General features: G+C 39.5%; 1 protein-coding gene across 3 annotated transcripts; it reads left to right on the top strand.

Annotated features, from left to right (window-relative positions):
• The first annotated feature begins 245 nt into the window (after window positions 1-245).
• On the top strand, window positions 246-20,413 carry MTERF3 (mitochondrial transcription termination factor 3). 3 transcript variants are annotated; one of them, XM_057734748.1, is made up of 8 exons: window positions 246-402; window positions 2,804-3,152; window positions 4,822-4,974; window positions 9,564-9,753; window positions 14,519-14,666; window positions 15,028-15,099; window positions 16,278-16,439; window positions 20,145-20,413. In XM_057734748.1, the coding sequence occupies exons 2-8, from the start codon at window positions 2,819-2,821 to the stop codon at window positions 20,337-20,339; spliced, it is 1,254 nt and encodes a 417-aa protein (XP_057590731.1). In that variant the 5' UTR covers window positions 246-402; window positions 2,804-2,818; the 3' UTR covers window positions 20,340-20,413. The 3 variants fall into 3 exon arrangements, with proteins under 3 accessions (XP_057590731.1, XP_057590732.1, XP_057590733.1); XM_057734749.1 differs by lacking the exon at window positions 20,145-20,413 and adding an exon at window positions 15,422-15,598 and having other exon boundaries at window positions 16,278-16,414; XM_057734750.1 differs by lacking the exons at window positions 14,519-14,666; window positions 15,028-15,099; window positions 20,145-20,413 and having other exon boundaries at window positions 16,278-16,410.
• Window positions 20,414-23,860: the final 3,447 nt, after the last annotated feature.

The following is a 23,860-nucleotide window of genomic DNA, read 5'->3' as shown; positions in this document are numbered from 1 at the left end:
GAAGGACGCGCGCGGGAGGGCGGGGTCGCGGCGCCGTCGACGCGGCCTCGGGAGGGGGGCGCCGCTCGCCGTGCCCCGGCTGGCGTTCCGGGAGGAGCATCTCCAGCGACTCGCGGTGGCTTGCGATTCCCGGCGGAAGCGTCGAGAGGGAGGCGGCTCGCGGGAGACGGCACACTAGGGCACTCGGCCAGCTCTGTCCCCCGCATGCCGCGCGCTCCACCCCCCGCGCAGCCTCGCAGATGGTCTCGCCCACTCGGGCCGCGGCCCACGTGGGCGAGAGCGCGCCGCGGCGCGGGCTGGCGGGCGGACTGCGGGGCGAGCTGCGCGGCGGGGCGGTGCGCACGGCCCAGCCTGTCCGCTGGCCGCAGCGAGAAAGACCACCAAGCACAGGCCTCGCCACAGGTAAAGCGGGAGCCGCCGGAGCGCGAGCGGCGCGCTCCCTGCCGGGGGTCGGGGCCGCCCTATCCAGGTGTAGGCCGCGCCCCGGGACCGCTTGGCCTTTAGGCCTTTGTGGCTCACTTGAGGGCGAATAATTATATTTTGTTTTCTTGGCTGATGAATCGAAAACGCGACCGTGCTTGTTTATTAGCGCGCTTGGCGGGGGACGCGGAAGGAGGTCCAGCGTGTCCGCGGGCTTCCTCCGGAAGTTCGGTTCGGGAACTGAAATGAACTTGTTGAAATGGCCTAGGGAGGATGTCAAGCAGTAGATGAGAGGCCCCTTATTACAAAGCCATCCTCCCACCCACCTTTCGTCTCCCGATTTCATTTTTTAGCTTTACACAGCTCGAAATCTAACACTCGCTAAAGAATATTTAAGTGCCAATTCCTGTTCCTAACAAAATACTAAGGCACACAGTTGAGAACTAGTATATGATATGTATTTCAACGGACTTCAGAATTATTTAAGGCTTTTTTTTCTTCTTTAACCTTCTTAATTAAAAGAGCCGTGTTAGAAGACTAATCACGTTGTAGGGCTTTTCTACACATGCGCAGATGTCTCACCGGGTTTTAAATACTGTGTAAGCAAATGAGTTAACCTTAGTTGCAGTTGATTTCATTTCCGTCCAAAAAGCTTTGGACCACTGCAAGGCTCTAGGCTAGGGGGAATAGCCCTGGGAGGGTGGATCCAGAGATGAGACCCAGCCCTGGTCTCGTGAACGAACAATTAATCAATTGTTAGGAGGTTTGCACAGCAATGAAATGATGATGTAGCGAAGATAGTGCGGTTGTAAATAAAAGCAGAAGGATATGTTAGTTGTTTGCACAAAGATCTTTTAATGAATATGGGTAGAATCCAAATGCCAGTCGTTCTAATATGGGAGGAGTTTTACTTTGAGCCTGGCTCTAGAGGCTTCAGAGTGAATTTGGGATTTCAGGAGTTTGCTTTGAAGTAGGACAAAATGCTTAGACAAACTGAGACGTCAAAACATTTTAGCGCTTAAGAATCATCTTATTGTACCCATAAGCTTTTTAAACGTTGCCCCCCCTCCATCATGGACCAGTCGTTGTGCCGGACCACGGTGAGAAACTTAGTCTTCAGGTAGCATAACTGAGGTCTTCTGGCTTCCAACTCAATGCCTTTATGACATTGATGTGCAGAGAATGAATATTGTAGGTCTGAGGGAAAACGCTGACAGATTTGGAGGCTCATTTCCCACCAAAGTTTAACAAAAGTCACCTATCCCACAAGGCTATTGCAAATACTTTTTTCTTTTCTAAAATCATTTCAGAATGACAGTGAGACATTTCACTTTTATAAATTCCTTTCTGGAGACTTCCCTAAACCACAAATCTCCAAGAGGAGGTTAGGCCCTCAAGCATTTATTTGGTCTAATTCAGAGCATAAAACAAGCTGAATTTCAGTATGGAGAGAAATCAAGAAGTTGTATGCAACAATTAATTCAGAATTCATTTATGCTTGGTTGTGTAATCAATAGCGATGATGACAATGGCTAACATTTGCTGGGCATTTTCCATATGTTGGACTCTATGCTGTATTTTACATGGATTGTGTTATTTAGTATAAAATAATGTGCATCAAATTTACCATTTATTAAGGTGGCCAAATATAAAAGGCTTTTCCTGGTAAAAATCACTTTAAAAACAACGGGTTTTTCGGTCAAAATATACATGTATCATTGCTGGTTGCTTATTATTTCCGTCTGTCCATTTTGCTTATTTAAGTTTTTTTCTTTTTTTCCTACAGTCAAACAGAATTTGTCAAAACCGGTTTTGTTCAATTTGCTTTTTCTGTGTAGTAATCAATAGTGCTCAATGCTGAGGATGAAGCAAGAAACAGCCTTCTAGATAGCAATGACAATATTTTGATGATTCATTTAAGACTAAGTAGAATTCTTCCTGTTTTTATTTTGTGACTAATGTACATACATAAAATGCATTTGAATAATTCAGTGTTATTTTGATCAGCAATCTGCTTCTTAAACATCCCTCAAACCAAATTTCAAGAGCACTTAATTGCATCACCTTGTTTCCTTTAAATATGAACAGGTTCAGCTGTTATTTGAACATTTACAGATTTACACCACTGATTTTGCTTTTTATTTTTAAATTGTAAAGCATATCTTTATTTTTCCAGTTCAGAAGTTCCTGTCTTTTGGTTTATAACTGAAACCGCCTTGTTTTTGGCTTTTCCTGTGCTAAAAACCATCTGACTGCTTTAGTCACCTAAATTTATTAAACACCTTTTAATTAGAAAAGATAACTTCCAGGTTTTTTTGTTGCTTGAATTCTGTTTTAAACATTTAAGTTTCTCTTTTTTGATGGTTATGTATTTCTTTTGTAGGCTACTTTAAGAAAAATGGCCCTGTCAGCCCAACAGATACCCAGATGGCTCAACTCAATTAAGTTGAGTAACTTCATTACTGCTAGGGAACTCAGACAACGTTTTCTGAGACCAAGAAAAACATTGTTGCGTGGCTTTTTTGCTCAGCCTCAGCTGTCCTCTGAGGATTGCTTTCTCCAGTGGGGTTTTAAGACATATAGGACTTCCTCCGTGTGGAACAGTTCCCAGTCGACCAACTCAAGTAGGCAAGAGATTAATTGTGCTCAGAGCACTCTGCTTCCTTCCGTGAATGAGCCGTCACAGAAGACACAAAAGATACCCAGCTTTGATTCTGAACTGTCTCTAGAAGGTAATTTTCAACTTTCAGAAAATTCTCTTTTGCCCCTGTTCGGTAGTTTGAACAAGCTACCTATTTGCGTTTTGTTAGCCCATTTCAAGTCATACTTTGTGCCAGGAAAGAAAACAATTTCACTTCTGTTCATTTGCTTCTATTATGCCTCTATTTTATTGACTAAGAAAAAAGTTTATAAACTAATATGTATAAGATTGTTTTATAGCTACATGAATAACACTTTCTAAGTTGTTTATTTAGATCCTTAAAATTTTTTTCTGGTGGTAAATAGGTTTATTAGGATCTAGTTTACACTATTCTATATATACCTAGTTAGGGTATAGTTTTATCCAAGTAAAAGTTATCCTTTTTGGGTATACAGTTTTATGAATTTTGACATAATGCATTTAGTTGTGTAACAGCCACCACAATCAACAAATAGAACAAAAAGAGCAACAAATAGAACACCTCAAAAAGCTCCCTCATGTAAGTTTTTTAGTCATTCTTCTCCCTCTTGTGCTTCCCATTCTAGGAATATTCCTACGCAAGGAATATTTCACGGCAATGAGATGATATTAGGTTAAGTAGAATATGAAAGCAAGCAAGCTGCGGGGTAAGGACAGGGAGGGGAGGCTGGCTATGAGAAATGAGAGAGGGTAGTGATAGAGACAGAAAAATAGAACGGAAAGTCATGGCCCTGATTCCTTACCCTAAGGTAGGTGGCAGTTACCAGCGTCTTCTGTACTGTGTTCGACTCAAGACAGACCAAACCTCAGACTCAAGGCAGTACTAGAGAGGGTCATGTCCTTGGCACAGGATTGCGGGTAATAGAAACAGAATCATAGAAGCCCTCCTACAGACGTATTTGAGAGTAAATTGGAGAAGAACGGATTGGACCAAAATGAAGACATTTCAGGATGTGATGACTTTAACCCATACAATTGAGGCTGGTAGGACATGTTGTACTTTTGGCCAACTTAATAAGCTATGGTAGGGCTTCCCTGATGGTGCAGTGGTTAAGAATCCACCTGCCAATGCAGGGGACATGGGCTCGATCCCTGGGCCGGGAAGATCCCACAAGCCGTGGAGCAATTAAGCCCTTGTGCCACAACTACTGAGCCTGAGCTCTAGAGCCCAAGAGCCACAACTACTGAGTCCTCGTGCTGCAACTACTGAAGCCCCCGTGCCTAGAGCCCGTGCTCTGCAACAAAAGAAGCCACTACAGTGAGAAACCCGAGTACCTCAACAAAGAGTAGCCCCCACTAAGCACAGCTACAGAGAGCCCGTGCACAGCAACAAAGACCCAACACGGCCAAAAATAAAATAAATCTTTAAAAAAAAAATAAGCTATGGTAGACTCGATCTCTTTCTCAAGATGTGCTTGAAGGTCATTTGGTCTTTAGCATTCATACCTGTTGATTACAAGTGAAGGAAAAGAAAGGAATTTTGTTCAGAACTTCGCCAACAAATTTCTTATCTTGGAGCAACAGTAATTGATATCTCTAAATAGTCTTAACCTAACCTCTTAGAAGGTAGAAAATATATGGAATTTTTAGATGTTCAATTCAGAAGTGATGCCAAGATTTAAAAAGAAGCAAACTAAGCAAGAGGCTGTCCTTGTAGAAAGAGCTTTAAGTGTACAGATTGGAGAGCTAACTTGCTTCTTTCCTACATCCTGGCTTCAAAGGACTGGACGAATTGCCTCCATTGTCTCCATTGCAGCCAGTTTCCGAGGAGGAGGCTGTTCAGATCATTGCAGACCCTCCACTGCCCCCATCGTCATTCACCCTTCGGGACTATGTGGATCATTCCGAGACTCTGAAGAAGTTAGTGCTTCTAGGTAAGTCTGAGTAACCTGCACTTTTTTTTTGGCCTTACTTTTAAAATTAGCATTTTTAATCTTTATCAAAGTACGTACACATGCACAGAAGTCAAATAGTGTGAAAAGGCTTCTAGTGAAAACCTGTACTCCCAGTTTCATCCTTCCTGAGTTCGTACCCCGTTCCCCAGAGTTTCTGCTTTTATAGCTCTTTCTGTTTGTATTTAACCTCTAAATGTTCATGTAATTGCTTATAGTGCTATTGCTTAGTTGATCAGTTTTAGACATCAGTTAATGTCTTACATAAACACACATACTTTTCCCCTTCATTGTCTTCAGTTCTCCCAACAGGCTATATGAACAATTTCTACATAAATCATTAGTCATTGATTTCATTATAATTCTAAATATTGCTTATTGCTCTCTAGGAAGTATGCTATGATTCTTTTCCTTCCTTTACAACCTTTAATTTTCTTGAAGTTCATAATTGCTTTGGCAGCTTTATTCATAAAGCACATAATTGGAAAGAATCTACTTGTCCATCAGTTGATGAGTGGATAAACAAATGGAATATACTCAGTAATAAAAAGGAAACTTCTACTGATACATGCAACATGAAAAAGGCTAAAAAACATACTGAAAGAACTGTATGATTCCATTTATCATACAGTAAGTATGGTGATACTAACTGTAACGTGTGGTGATGGAGATCTGATCGCTTCGTGAGGGAGGAGGAGAAGAGTGATTAGGAAGGGGCATGAGAACTTTTTCAGGTAATGAAAATGTTCTGTGTCTTGAAAAAAAAAATAGTTGCTTTGTTTTTCATTTGATTAGTTTTCTTTAAATTTTCCCACACCTTCCAATAGTCTCTCAGGACAGTTTTGCCTACAGTCAACCCTATCAGAAGATGTATTACTTTCGTTTCCCTACTACCCTGACCTTCCTTCTGGAGCCCACTGTCCTCCTGATTTGGGTGGTTTGTCTAGGCCTGCTCCATAACTGTCTCAGCTTGTTGACTGGTAGGATGCACCTAGATCTGGATGGTTGAAGGCAGACAAGCGATCTTCCTGCAAACTCTGGTTAGTCCTCTTCTCAGTATTTTCAGTCCAGCACCTTATTGCAACTTTCTGCTTTTCCCATTATCTCTGGATCTGGCGCTTCTCTTATTTGATTTTTCCAGAAAATGAACCTCCTTTGGGGGATTAAGAGGAACAGGATAGGCAAGGGATTATCTCACATCCACTGCTTCTCTCATTGCTTAGTCACTGCCTTAGTTTTCAGTGAAAAGTTAGAAGCTTCCTAACTTGACAGTCTTCCTTTTATCAGTACTGCCCTGGTAATCGCTCTAACATTAGTGCTCTTTCTAAAATGCAGATCTGACTATGTCCATGCCCTATTTGAAATCCTAAGCTCTTCCTGGTCTGGCTTGCCACTTCCCTCTTTTTGGTTGGCCAGGTCTGATAACTGGAGAACTTAACTCAAGTTAAAGTAACTTCCCAAATGTCTTCTCTGACCCTCCAGACAAGTGACCCTCCGCTGGGCTCTTTGCATCAGCCCCTGCTTACCTCAATTCTGGCACTAATAACACTATTATAATTGTTTATTCATCTGTCCCTGTGCAAGTTACTCAAATCCTTAGGGAATGGCCTTTGTTCTCGAGAAGCTTCAGGTCTTCCGGAGCATCTATATACGCATACATAAGAATAATGGAAATCCCAAAATGAAAGGTGAAGTGATAAATTCCACATAGAGATACAAATAAAGTGTTCTGTGGGTTCAAGAGAGAGAGAAAGGCGGCATCTGCTGCAAGCACGAAAGCCCAGGGCTTTCCCAACCCTGTGAGAAGTGCTGTGGGTAATGCCAGATAAACATAAGACCCATGTGGTCCCTACATTTAAATAATTTACAGTATACTTAGAGCTTTGCAATATGTTTCAGCCATTCCTTCAGCTGTGTACTGATACTTCAGCAGCACATCTTGGCTGTAACTTAAATGGCAGTACCCTAGAGGAACCATGATTGCATTGTTAAACAGTACTTTTGAGGACTCAAGTGTCCTGGTTCTCCTCTGCTTCTCAGATCTGTTTTCTGCCTGGCTCTGCTTGTTCTCTATCCCAGGAGGCTAACCTCTGCACCAGGGCTCCTTTGCCAGCTGGCTTCTGGACAGCTTCAGCCGTGGGAGGCACTTGCAGGAGGAGAGGGAGGGCAGGTGGGAGTTCTTTTCCCCTGTTCCCTCCCTGCCTTGGGTCATGTAACTGGCTTGCTCCATGGCAACAGCTCCTACTGAGGCGCCCTTTCTTTATAGCTTCCAGCTCCCTCTGGGTTCTCGTACCACTCTTTCCTCCCTGTCTCTTTAGTGCTAGGGGTGCCCTTATTTGTTCGCTTGACTCTGCTCACACCACTGTACAGTCACTTCATTAATGTTTTTTTCTTTTGAACTTTCTAGGGCAGCTACTGTAGCCTGCCAGACACTGATTGAAACACTAAGTATGCGTAACCATAACTGAATACAGTGGTAATTGTAGTTACTGAACGGATGGGATAAAGCCAACTTAGGCTGTGGTCACCAGAAGTTAGAATCATGTAATTTTCATTTTTTATATTCCCAGAAGTGCCTGGTCCATGAGAGGCATTCAGTGACTGTTTTTTCAAGTTAATGAAATCGTGAGTAAGCCCAAGTGATTTGTGCTGACAGCAGTGTGTTCTCCTGGTGAGATTCTGCTCTCCTATTGCTGTTAAGAAGCAGCTTTTCAGGAATTTGGTTTCAGCACAGTCAGGGTGTGACAGCTCATGCTGAGCAAGGCACTTCAGCACATGTCAGCTGTAATATTGAGTTAAATTTGAAGTCCAAACCCTTTATGCTATTTTTAAAGCATCCCTTCCCGCATTTATCACAGATTTTTGGAACTAGTTTCTATCTTATTTATCCATCCATCCAATAATTTATTTTTCTATTAGAATTATTTTTAAATTATAAAGGAATTACATCTAGTTGTTAAAAGTGCAACTGCTACAGGAAAAAGAACTCTTACCTTCTCTACATCTCCAGTTCCACTTTCCAAAGGTAACCACTGTCGCCAATTTGTTGAGTGCAAATTTCCTATGCAAATACATATATTACAGAAAGCCATACAATGAGTCTTATATCCTTATGTAGTCAAACTTTGTATTATTTTTAAAATTGTTTTTTTCTACTAGCTTTAGAATTAGTACATATTTACATTCTTAATCTATCTGAAATTAATTTTTCTATCAGATATAGAAGGAATTATTATTTTTCAAATATATAGCTAGAGGTCCCATTATATTTTAATGAATTGTCCATCTTTTCCCCCATTGCTTTGAAATGTCGTTATTGTATACCAAATTTTTAGTTCATTCTGGCTCTGTTTCTGTCTTCATTCTGGGTGTATGTGTTTGTGTAATCTGCTTTTCTGTTCATGATTGTCTTATATCAATATCTGTTTAATATCAAGAAATTTGGGTGTGGAATTATATTTGGATCTAATAATACATGGAATTATAATTTATTTTTCTGGTTGTAGACACCGTTAAAAAAAGTGCTTTCATTTCATTGTTTTTATATTTAAGACTGTAAAGTTGCATCTGGAAATCGGTCTGAGAGTTATTTTTTACCCTGAAGAAATATTTTTAAGAATATAAAATTTAAGTCTAAACAAAAGTTTTATATTATCTTCAGGTACTTATTTTAAAGATGAGGAATAGGCCTTTCTTATTCATGTTTAACTTTTTTTAATCAGATAAAAGGAAAAAAGTGAAAGGATAAAATACTTAGCTTTAATGAGAATTTTGAATCAAAGTTTACTTTGATTCCCTGCCTAATTAATGTGGACATCTAATTATATCCATAACCAAAGTAAAATAACAGCTTGCTTTCTCCCCCTTCTTGATCTCTCCTGTCCCTTGTCTCATTTACTTAGATTACCTAAGATTCTAAGGATATGTGAAGGTTGAAGGTAGTATACTTTCTGCTTTGTTGTATACTTGAGGGCTGTGTATGTTCTCCTGTTTCATGCAGACATTTCTTGAGCTCCTTCAAGGTACTTGCCTTTATGCTAAAGGCCAGGAGAATACAAGTAAGACATAGGGTCACTTTTATTCCTCCTATGGAGGGGATTATAAACATATTTTTTAAATAATGCTTATAACTAAAGAAATGATAAACTTCAAAGAAAGTAACAATTTAGAGGGTTTGTTACCCTGCAGAATTACCAGTTAAGCAGTTACTATGGGGACCATCAGGGGCTCATAAGCATCCTGCAAACAAATTCAAGAAACCATAGATAAAGATGCTGATCCTAGGACAATATGACGTAGTGAATTTGTTTGGGGTGGAAATTTAGCCCCAAATGCACTGTTTTCCTTTATATGTGGCTTTGAAATAAATACTACATTTTTTCTTTCCTTTTCTTTTCTTCTTTTTCTTTTTTCATTTCTGCAACCAGTTTTAAAATATTTAGAAGTTTCTGTTGGCCTGCCTCAGGTCTCCTTTGGATGGGTTGTTGATCTCCATCAGTATGTTTCTATATATGAAGTTTAATGACTCAGCCAAGCAGTTATCTTCAAATAGTGTTTGTAATTTATTACAGGAGTGGATTTATCCAAGATAGAAAAACATCCAGATGCAGCCAACCTACTTCTGCGACTGGATTTTGAAAAAGACATTAAGCAAATACTCCTGTTTCTTAAAGATTTGGGCATAGAGGATAACCAACTGGGAACTATCCTGACGAAAAACTATGCTATTTTCTCTGAAGACCTTGAAAATCTTAAGACTAGGTATGGCTTTTAATTTTTTATTTTTATTTTTTTAAACAGTTAATATCATCTTTGCTGTATGTTTTTATTTTTTATTTTTTTAATATAAATTATTTTATTGGCTGTGTTGGGTCTTCTTTGCTGTGTGCGGGCTTTCTTGTTTTAGTTGCGGTGAGTGGGGGCTACTCTTCATTGTGGTGTGTGGGCTCTAGGTGTGTGGGCTTCAGTATTTGCAGCACATGGGCTCAATAGTTGTGGCGCATGGGCTCAATAGTTGTGGCGCATGGGCTTAGTTGCTCTGCGGCATGGGGGATCTTCCTGGAGCAGGGATCAAACCCGTGTCCCCTGCATTGGCAGGTGGATTCTCAACCACTGCGCCACCTAGGAAGCCCAGGTGTGGCTTTTAGGATGACTCACATAACCCAGGAAGTGGCTATGAAGAAATATACGTGTAAGTTATTTTTTAGGTCTCAGCAGCACAAGGATCTACTGATGTAATGAATGTGAATGTTACTTTTTTGTTATGGACCTTCTTTGGTCAAAATTAAGTATCTACATCAGTTCTTTTGTTCAGCTACCCATAATTATTTTTATGTTTTCAACTTATTGCTATGTCAATACTTTGGAAACTGGAATAAGTTTTTTTGAAAAATCCATTAATAAATGGCTAAGTTATCTGAGAGTACACTTAAAATTACGAAAGCCTAATCTTTCCATCGTTTCTGGCCAATTTTTATTTATTTATTTATTTATTTATTTTATTATTTTTTGAGGGGTACACCAAGTTCAGTCATCTGTTTTTATACACGTATCCCCATATTCCCTCCCTCCCTCAACTCCCCCCCCACCCTCCCTCGGCTCCCCCCCACCCTCCCCGTCCCAGTCCTCTAAGGCATCTTCCATCCTCGAGTTGGACTCCCTTTGTTATACAACAACTTCCCACTGGCTATCTATTTAACAGTTGGTACTATATATATGTCTGTGCTACTCTCTCGCTTCGTCTCAGCTTCCCCTTCTGGCCAATTTTTGATGGTAGACATTTCACCTTCTTTTGGCAAATACTGTATAATTTGCTTAATCATTTCTATTTTGGTTTTTCCTGTTTTTCTTTAAATAGCACTTTACAAACATCTTTGTACTTCACTCAGCATTCACAGAATTAATTGAGTCTGTGAGAATTGATACAGTGAGAGAGTATTGATCTATGAGGCAAGAGGTCCTGCTGGGCATTGGGAACACCACAGAGTAAGACAGAGTCTGTGTCTCTTAAGTTCACATCTTGGATTTATCATCACCCCCACCTCTCATGTAAATCAGGTCCTCCCAGTTTCCCTGAATGAGAGCACTGTTCACCCCGCTGTCCAAATCAGAAACACTGGTATTAACTTTGGCTTCTCTTCTTTTATCATCCACATCTAACAAACTACCAAGGCCTGTTGGTTCTATTTTTATTGTTCTCAAATCAGTCAGTGTATTTCTTTTAATTTTCACTTTGAATACTCTACCTCGGGGCCCCATCATTTCATGTGAAGAATTCCTCAGCCATCTCCTAACCTGCCTCTAATCTTCTCCCCCTAGACTATTCTCATACTGGTTTCAGAGAGCTTTGCAGTTCTTTGAACTGTCAGAGTCTAATGTCTCTGAACTAGGATAAAGCATAATAAAAAAAAATGCATTTCTTATATTGAATAATTTGGACCCTTATTATATATGCAGGGCACTTAGATAGACACTCTCTCCCTTCATGTGACTTACACTCTGGTGTAACATAGGCCGTCTATTGCAACACAGGGGAGAGAGAATGATTCTGAGACTCAGTCTGAGATATCTAGCTCTGCTCCTCCTGACTGTTTGGAACTCTCATTCTCTCCCGATTTAAAAACCAACTTGCCCTTTTGTTCAAGGTTTAGTCCAAGAAAGAGTACATACCAGGAGGTGGAGGTCACTGGGAACCGTTCCAGAGGCTACCTACTGCACCATTATTATTCATATCCCCATTTTACAGGAGAGGCACAGAGAGGTTAAATAATTTGCCCAAGATTACCCAGCTAGCATAAGTGGCAGTGGGGTTCAAATCCACTTAGTCTAACTCTGGAGTCCTGGCTACTACACTTTACTGTCTCCCTACTTTTAATTCTGTGAAGGAAAAATAAGCTTTTAAAAGAAGCTGAAGCTAACTTGCTTAACAATTAAAGAATATTCTCATATAATAATATAGTCTATTGGTTCCTAAACCTGGCTGACTGCCAAATTAAACTGGAGCGTTTTAAAAAATTACTTGGAATTTTTTTAATAGGTAATTTATCACATGTACTCAAAAGGATATACAATGAAAAATAAGCTTCTCCTGGAAGAGGCAAAGGTATGATAATCTTTTTTGAACTTAGCTTCTGACTCTGGTGTGTGCAGCAGTCTTATTTTCTAGAATTTCTATAACAGCACTGATTGCATACACTTGTTTTCTTTTCAATGAAGAGAATTTGAAATGTATTAAAAAACTGGTTGATTCTTTTTAAGAATTTTCCAATGAATAATTGTATTTAAGTTAGAAATTTTTTGGCTGGGGCTTGCATCTTAATTTTTTATTGGAAAAGTTATCACAGTAAACAACAGTGTCAGTGCTTTCATCAAATATTTATCTTTCCTGTGTCCAAAAAAAGGGAAAAAAATGGTAATTCTCCTTCCCAACCTACTTATTCCTATCCCTCATCTATGGAGGCAGCTACTATTATCAAGTTTTTTGTTCAACTTGTTCTATCATACACAGCATGTCTGTATCTACGCACACACATACACAAGAATACACATACATACAGTTGGTAGCATTTGTACATACCATTCTGCACCTCATATTCTTACCTTAACTCTATGTTGGAGGTAGTTTTTATTGGCTCTTCTGTTACAGTTCATCCTGTGGATCTGTCTAGTCCCCTTGTGGTAAACATGGTGGTTGTTTCTGATCTTTACTATCACAAAGAAGCTGCAGTGACTCCCCTTATGGATACATCATGTCACACATATTGGTGTATATCTGTAGGACACATTTCTGAAAGTAGAATTTCTAGGTCAAAGGGTATATGCATTTATCATTTTAGTAGGTATTGACAAATTGTCCTTCATGTAGGTTTTCCACTCCTACCAACAGTGTACAGAAGTGCCAGTTTCCCTATTATCCGCACTAATACAGGGTTATCAAACTTTACGATTTCACTTCATTTTATAGATGGAAAACATTGCCTCATTGTTTTGGAAATGATGTTTGGAGCATCAGATGTCTTGAGGATCTTTTCATATGTCAAACTTCTGCTTACATTTCCTTTTCTATAAATTATATGTGTCCTTTGCCATTTTAATTGGGCCTTTTTATTTTTTTGGTAAGCATTTTTTTATATACTAACAAAATTAATTCTTTCTCTGTGACATGTTGTAAATATTTTCTCAGACTGTCACTTGTCTGACTTGATGTTTTTTTTTTCCTTGCATTTAAAATTTTTATTTAGTTAAATTTATCAATTTTCTTCTCTCATTGCCTCTCAGGGACTGGTTTTAAGGAGTAATAGTTATTTGAGTATAAAATATAGTAAGTTCTGATATGTGGTATAAAAATATCATAGTCTTTAGAAGTAGGCATGCCTGAATTCAAATTTCAGCTGTCATTAATTAGCTGATGGTCTAAGACAAGTTATTTAACTCCTCTGAATCTATGTTTCATCAAATGCAATGTGGGAAATGTACCTAGCTCACGGGTTTTTTGTTTGTTTTTGTTTTTCTGATGAGAATTAAACAAGATAACATCCTAGAATATTTTAGACATTTAATTAAATTACTCTTTACTATGTTTATAGAGTTTAAAAAAATCAATATTATTTTATAGTCAGACTTTCTGTATTTTACTACCTTACTTTCTTTCCCAGAAACTTAGCAGGAAATTTCTCAGTTGTTAACAAAATACATATTGAAAAACTGTAGTAAAAATTACTTATAAAAATACGTTCTTAGTAAATGTACTAAAATAAAAAATTCTAGGAATTCCCTGGCAGTTTAGTGGTTAGGACTCTGCGCTTCCACTGTGAGGGGCCTGGATTCAATTCCTGGTTGGGGAACTAAGATCCTACAAGCCAAGCAGCGCAGCCAAAAAAAAAAAAATTCCTTTTCAGTCTTATCCATGTTTGATGATCTTTCTTTGTAAAAAGAGTTCTGAATCTCTTCTTAATTTGTGTGTTTTCTATTCTTAGCAAAAAAAAAAAAATCTTAAACAGAAGCTATTTCATTTTTTTCTGTCAACTAATAAGTCAGATTAACTGAAAAGGCAATGTGTCAAAGTGGATTTCAGAAATATTATGTTTCCAATTATAAGTGGAAACCATTCTAGAGTTGGGTGGATGCTTGTTTTGTTTTAACCATATTTGGGGCCATTACTATAGAATTTTTTATCTAAACTTTTTTTTGGTGTGGGAATCTTTAAAAACAGTTGTTACTTTGGGACTTCCCTGGTTGTCCATTGGTTAAGACTCTGTGCTTCCAATGCAGGGGGGAGGGTTCCGTCCCCTGTTGGGGAACTAAGATTCCAGATGCCACATGGTGCTGCTAAAAAACAATAAATAAATAAATTAAATAAATAAATAAATAAATAAATAAAATTTCAGCCTTCCCCTGCACTCCTTGTCCCTTTCCCTGCTTTAAAAAACAAAAAAACCGAAAAACAAAACATCAGTTGTTACTTTGGAAAGTGGCATGACAGTGGAAATATTTATCACATGTGCATGTATTTTGCTTGTTTCTCTAGGGTGGCTTATCTCCAGTCAAAAAATTTCAGTAAGGCGGATATTGCACAGATGGTCAGAAATGCACCATTTTTGCTGAGTTTTTCAGTGGAAAGATTGGATAACAGATTGGGATTTTTTCAGAAAGAACTTGAACTTAGTGTAAAGAAGGTAAAGAGAAGGAATTTGTATGTTTCCATTTTAAACTGTTAAATCTCATGTTTCCAACAGATGCCTGGCCCCTATGAATTCTATAAATGCCTGATAGTTTCTGTACAAGAATGAATTACCTTGCCAGGTTAATCATATAGCTATATCATTTTATAATTTTGTCAAGTTGGTTCCTTAGGTTTTATTCTAAGGATTGTTTTTTTCCTCAAACAGTATTAAGTGTATGTATTTCTGGGCTCCTTAGCATTTCTCTACTGGGTCATATTTTAAATTTCAGTTTTGTATCCCTAGTAATGCCTCATTGTTTCCAAACTAGTTGAATATGCATATATATTAATAATAGATTGTTTCATAACTGTAGACTAGAGATCTGGTAATTCGTCTCCCAAGGCTACTAACTGGAAGTCTGGAGCCTGTGAAGGAAAACATGAAGGTAGGATGATTGTAAGTTTTTGAGAAATCAGCTTCTTTAAGTGGCTAAGTCCTCTAAAGAGGATAGATTTGTTTCCATCATTTTAAAGAAAGCTAGATTGGAAAAGAAGTTATTTCTAAAAAGATGGATATAGGAAATGATATAATATCTAGCAAGCAGTTTATTTTAGTTTATAATTTTTTCACATTGACCAGTGTTACATGAGTGAGTCGCCTTGCAGACGTTGATACCCGTAATCCTAGAGGAGCAGTTTAGGTATCTGGGTGGGACCGGGAAGCTGCTTCCTTTGCCCAGGATAAGTGTCTGTGTCTTTGTCACCTAGGTGGGAGATGAGCTGCGGAGCCTGGAGTCAGAAGGCTTCTTTGAAGAGTGTAGTGGCCAGCACACTGCCCTCCTAGAGCCTGTGCCAATTGCCAGCTCCAGTTCTATCACTGAACATACCAGACACTCTCTATGTCCTCCCTCTGAAAGAATAGCACAGAACCGGGGCAGCTGACTCGTTAGTATACAAAGCTGTCATAATATTTGAGGTTATTATATGAAGCCTGTTTTCTGAGGTGCCTGAAGTGTTTCATACTCAGCTGTTGAAGACCTTTTTATTGAGCACCTGCCCATGCCCTGTGCTGGGGAGAAAGTCCCTGCTGTTGTGGAGCTTACAGTCCAGTGGGGGGTGGGGAGGTTGCCTGCAGAGTCATGAGAGCGATGGATGGGTGGGGGAGCACAGCATGCTATGAACGTACACAGAGGGCCTGACCCACATTTGAGAGTTTTTTAAAATCATCTCTGTTTGGAATTTTGACATGTAGTTTTTCCAGATGACATGGATATAGGAGTGTGCTTGGGAGCAGAGGTTCAGAAAGCACTTTGAAAATCTTACTGCCAGTCTGTGTGGTGCAGGGCCCATACAGACAAGCTGAGCAGGCCTCCTGTGAGCACTGGCGCTCCATCTCATAATTAAGCTAGCTCCTTTGGTGATCTTCATGGTGGTCATCAGGCTGTGAGTCGCTCATCCTCAGGAGAGGGGTTTGAAATTCAGGGTATCCCAGAAGCAGGAAACTGTGAACCCTAAGGGCATTAGAATAGCCATCTCCAGGTTTGAATGTCCTTATTTTAAATTTTGAAAGAATCAATGTGCCCTCTGGCATATTACCAAAATAAATATTTCTGTCTGCTTTTAGGTTTATCGGCTTGAACTAGGTTTTAAACATAATGAAATTCAACATATGATCACCAAAATCCCAAAGATGTTAACTGCAAATAAAAGGAAACTTACCGAGACTTTCAACTACGTGCACAACGTGATGTGCGTTCCCCACCACATCATTGTCAAGTTCCCGCAGGTGAGGAGTGCACAGCTTGCTGTCTTGTGAGAGCTGTCATCGCCCTCCATCCGGAGCTGCTCTCCATGTGCAGTGCTGTCCGCTCGTGAAAATCCCTTGCTGTTTGTGAGGAAATCAGACCAAATACAGTATAGTTCTGAGAGCTGTATTAAGGTCATGTTTCTTTTTGCCCATCTTTTTAGCAAGACCACATCTAGCAAATGTAGCAGAGGGATCACTTGTGAAAAGTTTACAAGTTCTAGAAATAAGTGATGAATCTGTTTCCCTGTAGTTTGTATCTAGTCCTCATTCTGCCTGTTGGAATCTAACATATTCTCTCTTGTGCTTTTCTCCATTTAAATTTGAAATAGATCACATCCATGAACGGTCCTTTCAATTCTAAATGTACTTTTGTATTCACAGTCTATCTAAATCCATTAGTTAACAAGCCATTTTGTAATGATCTCCTACCAAAGCATAAAGCAGTTCCAGTTAGCTGTCATGCCAAAGCCATAATTATAATTTCTAAGCTAATCAGATTTTCCTGTTCTTTACCTGGTGAATGACATTATCTGCTTGTTCACAAGAATGTTAACTTTTTGAAAGCAGATCTTGTCTGATTTATACACTGCTGAATTCCCAGAGCCTGGAACTATAGCCAGCCAATTAGTAGGCAGTGGATAGATATTTGTTGAACAAATGAATGATTGAATCTCATAAAAGTCATCCTTCTTTCCTGTTTGGCATGTGAATAGACACTGAGTGAGTATTTATTGGATAAATGAAAGTGATTACTCCATTTGCTACATGTGTTCTTGATGTAAAGATGGGCAAAGAAATATGACTTTAATATAACTCTTAGAACTAGACTGCATTTGGTACAGTTCCCTCACAAGTAGCAGTGTTTATTTACCTATCATACTTCACTGTGAATGGGCCCTTAATAAGAGAATTTTTCTGTTTCATCAAATGCATGTGTATTCATTATAAAAAGTGTTTGAAGCCTGCAGTGGTGCAAATTTGGCTTATAGAACCATTGTAAAGTAAGTAATCTTCAACTAAAAAGCAATGACAATTAGTTTTCCACTGGGTTGATAGATAATTCAGTGACAGTAGAGCATGATAAGAGAATATGATTTGAGGATATAAAAATTAATGAGTCATGGTCTGTATTCTTGTGGAACTTGTAATCTAGTGTGGAAGACGTTCTTAAAATATAGTTGCTTTACAGAATGTTAGAGTCTTAACATATAGTATGTGTGGCTATTGATTTAATTTAGGAGAGGTAGGAAAATCATAGAAATAATAACCGCTATTGATTATTTACTATGTACCAGCTCTGTCTTTACTGCTTTACTTGTATTAATTCATTTAATCTCCATAACCACCATATGAGGTAGATACTATTATTGTCCCTATTTTCCAAATGAAAAAATTAAGCATAAAGAGGTTCAGTAACTTGTCCAAGGTTACCTAGGTAACAGGAGCCAGAGCCAGGATTAGAACTCTGAGATATATTGCCACTCTAAGAAGTGAAATTTGAGTTGTCAGTAGAATGAGTTGGGTTTAACAATGGACAGAAACTTTCCAAGTAGAGAAAACTATAAACTTGACTGGATGCATCAAAATCAGTTGTTTAAAAACACAGATTTTAGGTACCCTAAATCCTAGCTTCTGGGAAGCCCGGTTGTAGACCTGTAGCTTCCATGTTGGGAGGATTGTCAGACTCCTAAGGGTTTGGGTAGGATTGCTTAAAAAACAAAAACAAACCTTGTTGGGAATCCCCTGGCGGTCCAGTGGTTAGGACTGCGTGCTTTCACTGCTGGGGGCCCAGGTTCAATCCCTGGTCAGGGAACTAAGATCCCAGAAGCCATGTGGTGTGGCCAAGAAAAAGAAGAAAAACAACGATGATGAAAAACCTCATTAATGGAAAAATACATTAACTGACAGTGAGGGAACTGCTGTAGACTTAAACTGATGTAGACTTCTGGTTGGTACATAATTTTATGATTAATTAAAAATGGGGAAACAATTATAACTTGAAAACTATGGTTAAGTTAGTCATTTCAAGACAGTGACCATGGAAGGTAAAGGATAACAAAAGCGGCGAATGTAATGAACATGAGGAAACCACTAGTTCAGGAAAGAGGCCATATTCAGGATCCCCTGAAACCTTGTTTCCCCTCTTTCCCTGTGGGTTTCTGTGAAGGCAGAGCTGGAGTCCACGTTAGGACAGAAGGGGATCAGTAATTCTTAAGTTCGGGTTTTTTGGTGTTTTCCATTTGTTTCAGTCCTTGAGAATCATTGATAGGATAAAACTCTTCGGACGTTGCACAGAGGCCTCTGGTGGTCAACAACAACAACAAAAAAGAGAGAGAGAGGGAGAGCGAGAGAAAAACTTAATCTGAGCCATGACTTTTGGACTTGAAAGATCACACAAATCTGTGATAATAAAGCCACTTTCAACCACTGGGAAAGTAATATAATATCTGGTCATAAGTTATATAAGTGCTTCAAAGTGTTATTATATTTAGGAAATAAATATAGTTTGGGAGCTTTAGAGTTATTTGTGGCCTTTTCTGTATGTTGTATGATAATTTTGTAAGCCGAGAATCACTGGAAGAGGCATAGTTCTAAAGAAATACATCTAAAAGCTTCTTATATCTTTTGAGCGGTAATAATATGATAATGGGAATTTAGTTACCAAAATGAAGGCAGAACGCCATGTAATTTGTTTCTGCAGAGAGAAAAAAGCATGTTTTGTTCCAAAAGCAAGCCAATCCCATGTTGAGTTAGCACACTATACTTTTTTTGGTCACTGTTCTCAAAGTACTTTAGTTTTCAACAATTGTTTTTCATAAAGTCCTTTCCAAGTGATCTGTTATTATTTTGTTCATATATAGAAGGACTCCCGGAGGTTATGTGCCATGTGGAGTGTCCCCAATGTATCTGAAATAGTCAAGAGAAGGACCTGAGACCTAATACAGAACGTGGTTCATGGGGCCTTGCCAGGGAGCCTCCTCACAGGTGTCTCTTTGGCTTAGGGCTGTATATCAAGTCTGGCCAGATCTCCTGTCTCCCTTCTTTCTTGCAACTGGCTTTAGGGACTTAGCCTGCTTCTGACTCCCTTTTAAAGTTACTGTAGTCACTCTACTCCTCAGGAGTTTTAATGCCAAGGCAGGTAAGTTGCTCCCCTGTAGTCCAGGTTCATTTCATTTTGATACTAGTCAAAGGGAGCAACAGGAAGGAAGGAAGGAAAATCTTGCAAAGCTTCACAGATTATGAAACCTTACACAATTTTTGATGCCATAAACCTTGATCTCTAACTTTGGTTCTCCAACTTGGCAGGTATCAGAATCACTTGGAGGACTTGTGGGCCCCACTCTCAAAGTTTCCTATTTAGTAGGTTTGGGGTGGGGCCTGAGGATTTGCTTTTTTAAGAGCTCCTCCTGGCTCCCTGGATTAGTCTGGTCTTTGCTTACAGTGTAGCCTTTTATTATTTTATAATTGTTCTGCTTGTTAGTTTTGAGTCCCTTTCTAATCATAATTTCTTAGCAGAAGCCAAAGGGTTTAAACCCTCTAGCATTTATGATATTTATTGAGCATGTGGTCAATTCTTTATATCTGTTAGCCTATTAAATAAAATTTTTAGCCAGATAAACATTTTAATAGTTCATCTTTCAGTACACAATGTTTTTTAAAAAAACTTTATTTTTTCTTTTCTAGGTATTTAATACAAGGTTGTTTAAAGTCAAAGAAAGACATTTGTTTCTTGCCTATTTAGGAAGAGCACAGTATGATCCGGCAAAACCTAACTATATCTCTTTGGACAAATTGGTATCTATGCCTGATGAAATATTTTGTGAAGAGATGGCCAAGGCTTCAGTACAGGACTTTGAAAAATTCTTAAAAACTCTTTAGTTTTTGATGAATGTTAAAATGTAATGATGTAAAGTGAATGTATATATGAATAAAACAATATGTTTTTAAATAAATGCCTCAAACCTCAGTTGATATTGGAAACAGTTTAATATTATCAATTTGGGTACACTTCTGGTAAGTGTTTCTTACAAGTTCCTAGAAACTTAATTTGTCTTTGCCTTGACCATTTCCTCCTTGGGAAGGAGAGATTGAAATATAGCGAGTTTAGAGAAAGAGAATCAGTTTATTAGGCTGGTGTTTCGTCCTTCTGGTGAAGATGAGAACAGTGGAGGATTCTCCTGTTTATTTTCAAGGTCTTTTAAAGTGGTTTCATCACAAGACAGCTCTATTTCCTTTGAAGTGTTAGGAGTTTCTGGAGCATGCTACGTTATCCATCTAATATCTACTACTCACTTAGTTTATGCTACAGAACACATCTGGTTTTGGGTGATCTACGCTGCTATGTTCCTGAGCCAAGATACTCAGAGTTGCCCACAGCTGACTACTGAGAATCAGGAAAGGAAAGGGAATTAGGGAGGAAAGTCTTTTGAAGGGGAGCAATGAGACATAGTAAAAGGCCATAACAAACCTTTGACTTATTGCCAGTGTGTAAAGATTTAAAACATGAATTGATAACTTTTTTTTTCCATTCACCATTTGGACATGTAATCATGGGCAAATGATTTAAGCTCTGAGTGATTCTTTATTTGTAAGATGAGACATCACGGCTTCAGTTATCTGCCTTAGGATCACGAGATTGAGTAGACTGTTAACCCTGGTGGCCCCCAAGGAGCCACACCTGGCGTTTGTGCTCAGTGGTTGTCCCCTCCCACACTGACTCAGCCGGTGCACTCTGGTTCATGGGACACTTGCACATCTGCGCTTGTCCTCTTGGAACCCTGAGCCAGGATGGAAGGAGATCTGGTGACTCTACTGGAGAAATGAGGTGGAACGAGATTCCTCACCAAACCTCAGCTGTTCCAGCTCTGCCCCCTAAGCACCAGATGAGGGAGTGAAGAGGTCATCCTGGATACTCCAGCCTCAGCAGGTACCACGCAGACCAGAACTACCCAGCCGAATACAGAACTGGGAGAAACAAAATGTTTTAAACCATTAACTTTGGGAGTAGTTTGTTGTGCATCAGGGTTTTGTGTGCTGGAAGTTCTGAAACCTTGTGAGAAACTAAATTCATAATTGGTCAGGGCCTTCTTGTTACCTGTTTTATTCATTCGCTCAACAGATATTTGAGTTCCTAGAACACAGGAGTGAATGGGGCATGGATATGTGCCTTCATGGAGTTCTCCAATGGATGAGATCAATAACATGAAACAAGAAGGTTCAGCCAGGAGGCAAAGCATGGAACCAGCCTGTCTAGTCTTTCTATGGCTCAGGATCTCATTTTGCCTTTGTTAATAACCCACTCAGAACAGCTAGCTGTGCTGTTGTAATGAACAGCCCTAAAACCACAAATGATTTAAAACCACAGAAGTTTTTATCTCATACATGTTCAACTTGGGGCCAAAAAGTTTCTGCTCCATATCATCTGAGTGACAGAGGTTGATGGAACTCCCATCAGGTCTGAAAGGTAGCCAGTCTAGGGCAAGGGAAAGGAATGTGAAAAATTGTCCTAAAAACGTCTCACATTTTTCTTGGCCAAAGCATCACATGGCCATGCCCAGCTTTAAGGGGGCAGAGAAGTGCAATCCTGCCATGTGCCAGGGGGAAAACCAAAAATAATTTTTGAATCAACACTAATGGCAACCAGCAAACATCCAGGCTCTCTAGGTTTAATACCTGTAGGAGCTGGATTAACAGTCCTGAGTATAATCCCTTGACAAGGTCTTCCTTCTCTTGCCACCTTCACCCTGTAACCAGCAAAATGAAACTTGAAGGATAAGGAGGGAGGGAGAAGAGTTTACTGAGTAGTTCTTGTAAGGTACTGTGCCAACTTACAAATGTACTGCATTTCTTCATATCTTCCAACTTTGACTGGCGTAGTCTGGGAGCAGCCATTCATCACTGTTTAGTACTGCATACAGCGCTGAGTAATGCGAGCAATTGTGGTGGCACAGAACAAGAAGGCAACAGAATTTTTTGGAACTGGAATGTGACTAAGACCATTAAACTTTGTGAATTTACAATTAGATGGCATTCTATACTGTCCCAGGCCTCAGGACAGAAGAAAACAAAAGTAGATACTGGTGGGTAGTTGCTATGGACTGAATTGTGTCCGTAACCCTTCCTCCCCCCAAATTCATATAATGAAACTCTAACCCCCAATGTAATGTCATTTGGATGGGGCCTTTGGGAGATAATATAGGTTTAAATGAAGTCATAAAGGTGGGGTTTCCGTGATGGTATTAGTGTCCTTATAAGGGACACAAAAGAGCTTGCTCTCTCTCTGCCATGTGACGACACAGTAAGAAGGCAGCCCTCTACAAGACATAGAAAAAGAGTTCTCAACTGTAACTGACCATGCTGGCACCTTGATCTTATGCTTCTAACCTCCAGAACTGTGAGAAAATAAATTTGTTTTTTAAGCTACCCAGTCCACGGTATTTTGTTACCATAGACTCAGCTGACCAAGACAAAAGTAGTGGCAGAAGTGCATCAGTAACTGAATAAACATCAGTCATCCTAACTCTGTTTTCTGTCCCTAGAGTTGTTTTTTTTCCCCCAACTTTTAAATCTCTTTAATATACCTGGAGTTTATTTTTGATGAAAGGTATAAAGAGAGGGTCTGACTTGTCCCCTTTCCCAACCTCATGCACTAATTATTTTGTTCTGCATCCTTAGTAAAATTCTCCTCCCTCAATAATTTGTAACATTGCTATCCCTAGGTTTTTTACCTTAGACTTAACAAGTTGGGACTGAGACCTTAAAAATGTAGTTTTACCTTAAAATTGCATTCAAATTATGCTATACATCTCAGATTTAATATTAAAATTTTTTCTCAACTAACCTTCCACTAAAACGGCTTGATGTAGAACTTCACCTGGAGAAACCGAAGGTGAGAGAAGGTTAGTGTCTCCTGGTTAGTGTAGCATATAGCCCTAGAAGTCAGTGCCAAAATTTTATCTAGACTCTTAGACTCTGGAAAGTGAATCTGGATCCTTCCTAGCTTGCGTGCCCTTGGAAAATTTACGCAACCTTTCTGAGCCTTAGTTTCCTCTTCTCTACAATGGGTACAATCGTAGTATTTATCTTGTAGATTTAGAATTAAATGAAAATATGTCCATAAAACGCTTAGCGTATTGCTTGGCACAAAGGGCGCAATTAATACTGCCCAAGCTCTCACAGCTCGTTGGTAACAGAACCAGGCTAAAGACCTCGGGTCCTAATCCCCTGCCTAGTGTTTTTTCCATCTTGCCACATGGAATCCTTGGAACCACGCACGGTTCCAAGCCTACAGGACTGCGGTAACTCCGACCCACAAGAGCGCACGGAAGGTGCCCACCACCGGCCGCCAGACCTGCGCCTGCGCGAGCGTCCTCCTCTCTCCACCCCCCGACCCCGCCTCG

Source organism: Hippopotamus amphibius, chromosome 5, assembly GCF_030028045.1.
Source record: "Hippopotamus amphibius kiboko isolate mHipAmp2 chromosome 5, mHipAmp2.hap2, whole genome shotgun sequence".
NCBI lineage: Eukaryota > Metazoa > Chordata > Mammalia > Artiodactyla > Hippopotamidae > Hippopotamus > Hippopotamus amphibius.
Note: the sequence above shows the minus strand (reverse complement) of the source record. Positions and strands in the feature narration are given on the sequence as shown.

Excerpts from the sequence above, each read along its gene's own strand:
- MTERF3 (XM_057734748.1), top strand. The coding sequence starts at position 2,819 with ATGGCCCTGTCAGCCCAACAGATACCCAGATGGCTCAACTCAATTAAG. Across the intron at positions 3,153-4,821 it reads TTCTGAACTGTCTCTAGAAG|GACTGGACGAATTGCCTCCA; the intron begins GTAATTTTCAAC and ends CTGGCTTCAAAG. Across the intron at positions 4,975-9,563 it reads GAAGAAGTTAGTGCTTCTAG|GAGTGGATTTATCCAAGATA; the intron begins GTAAGTCTGAGT and ends AATTTATTACAG.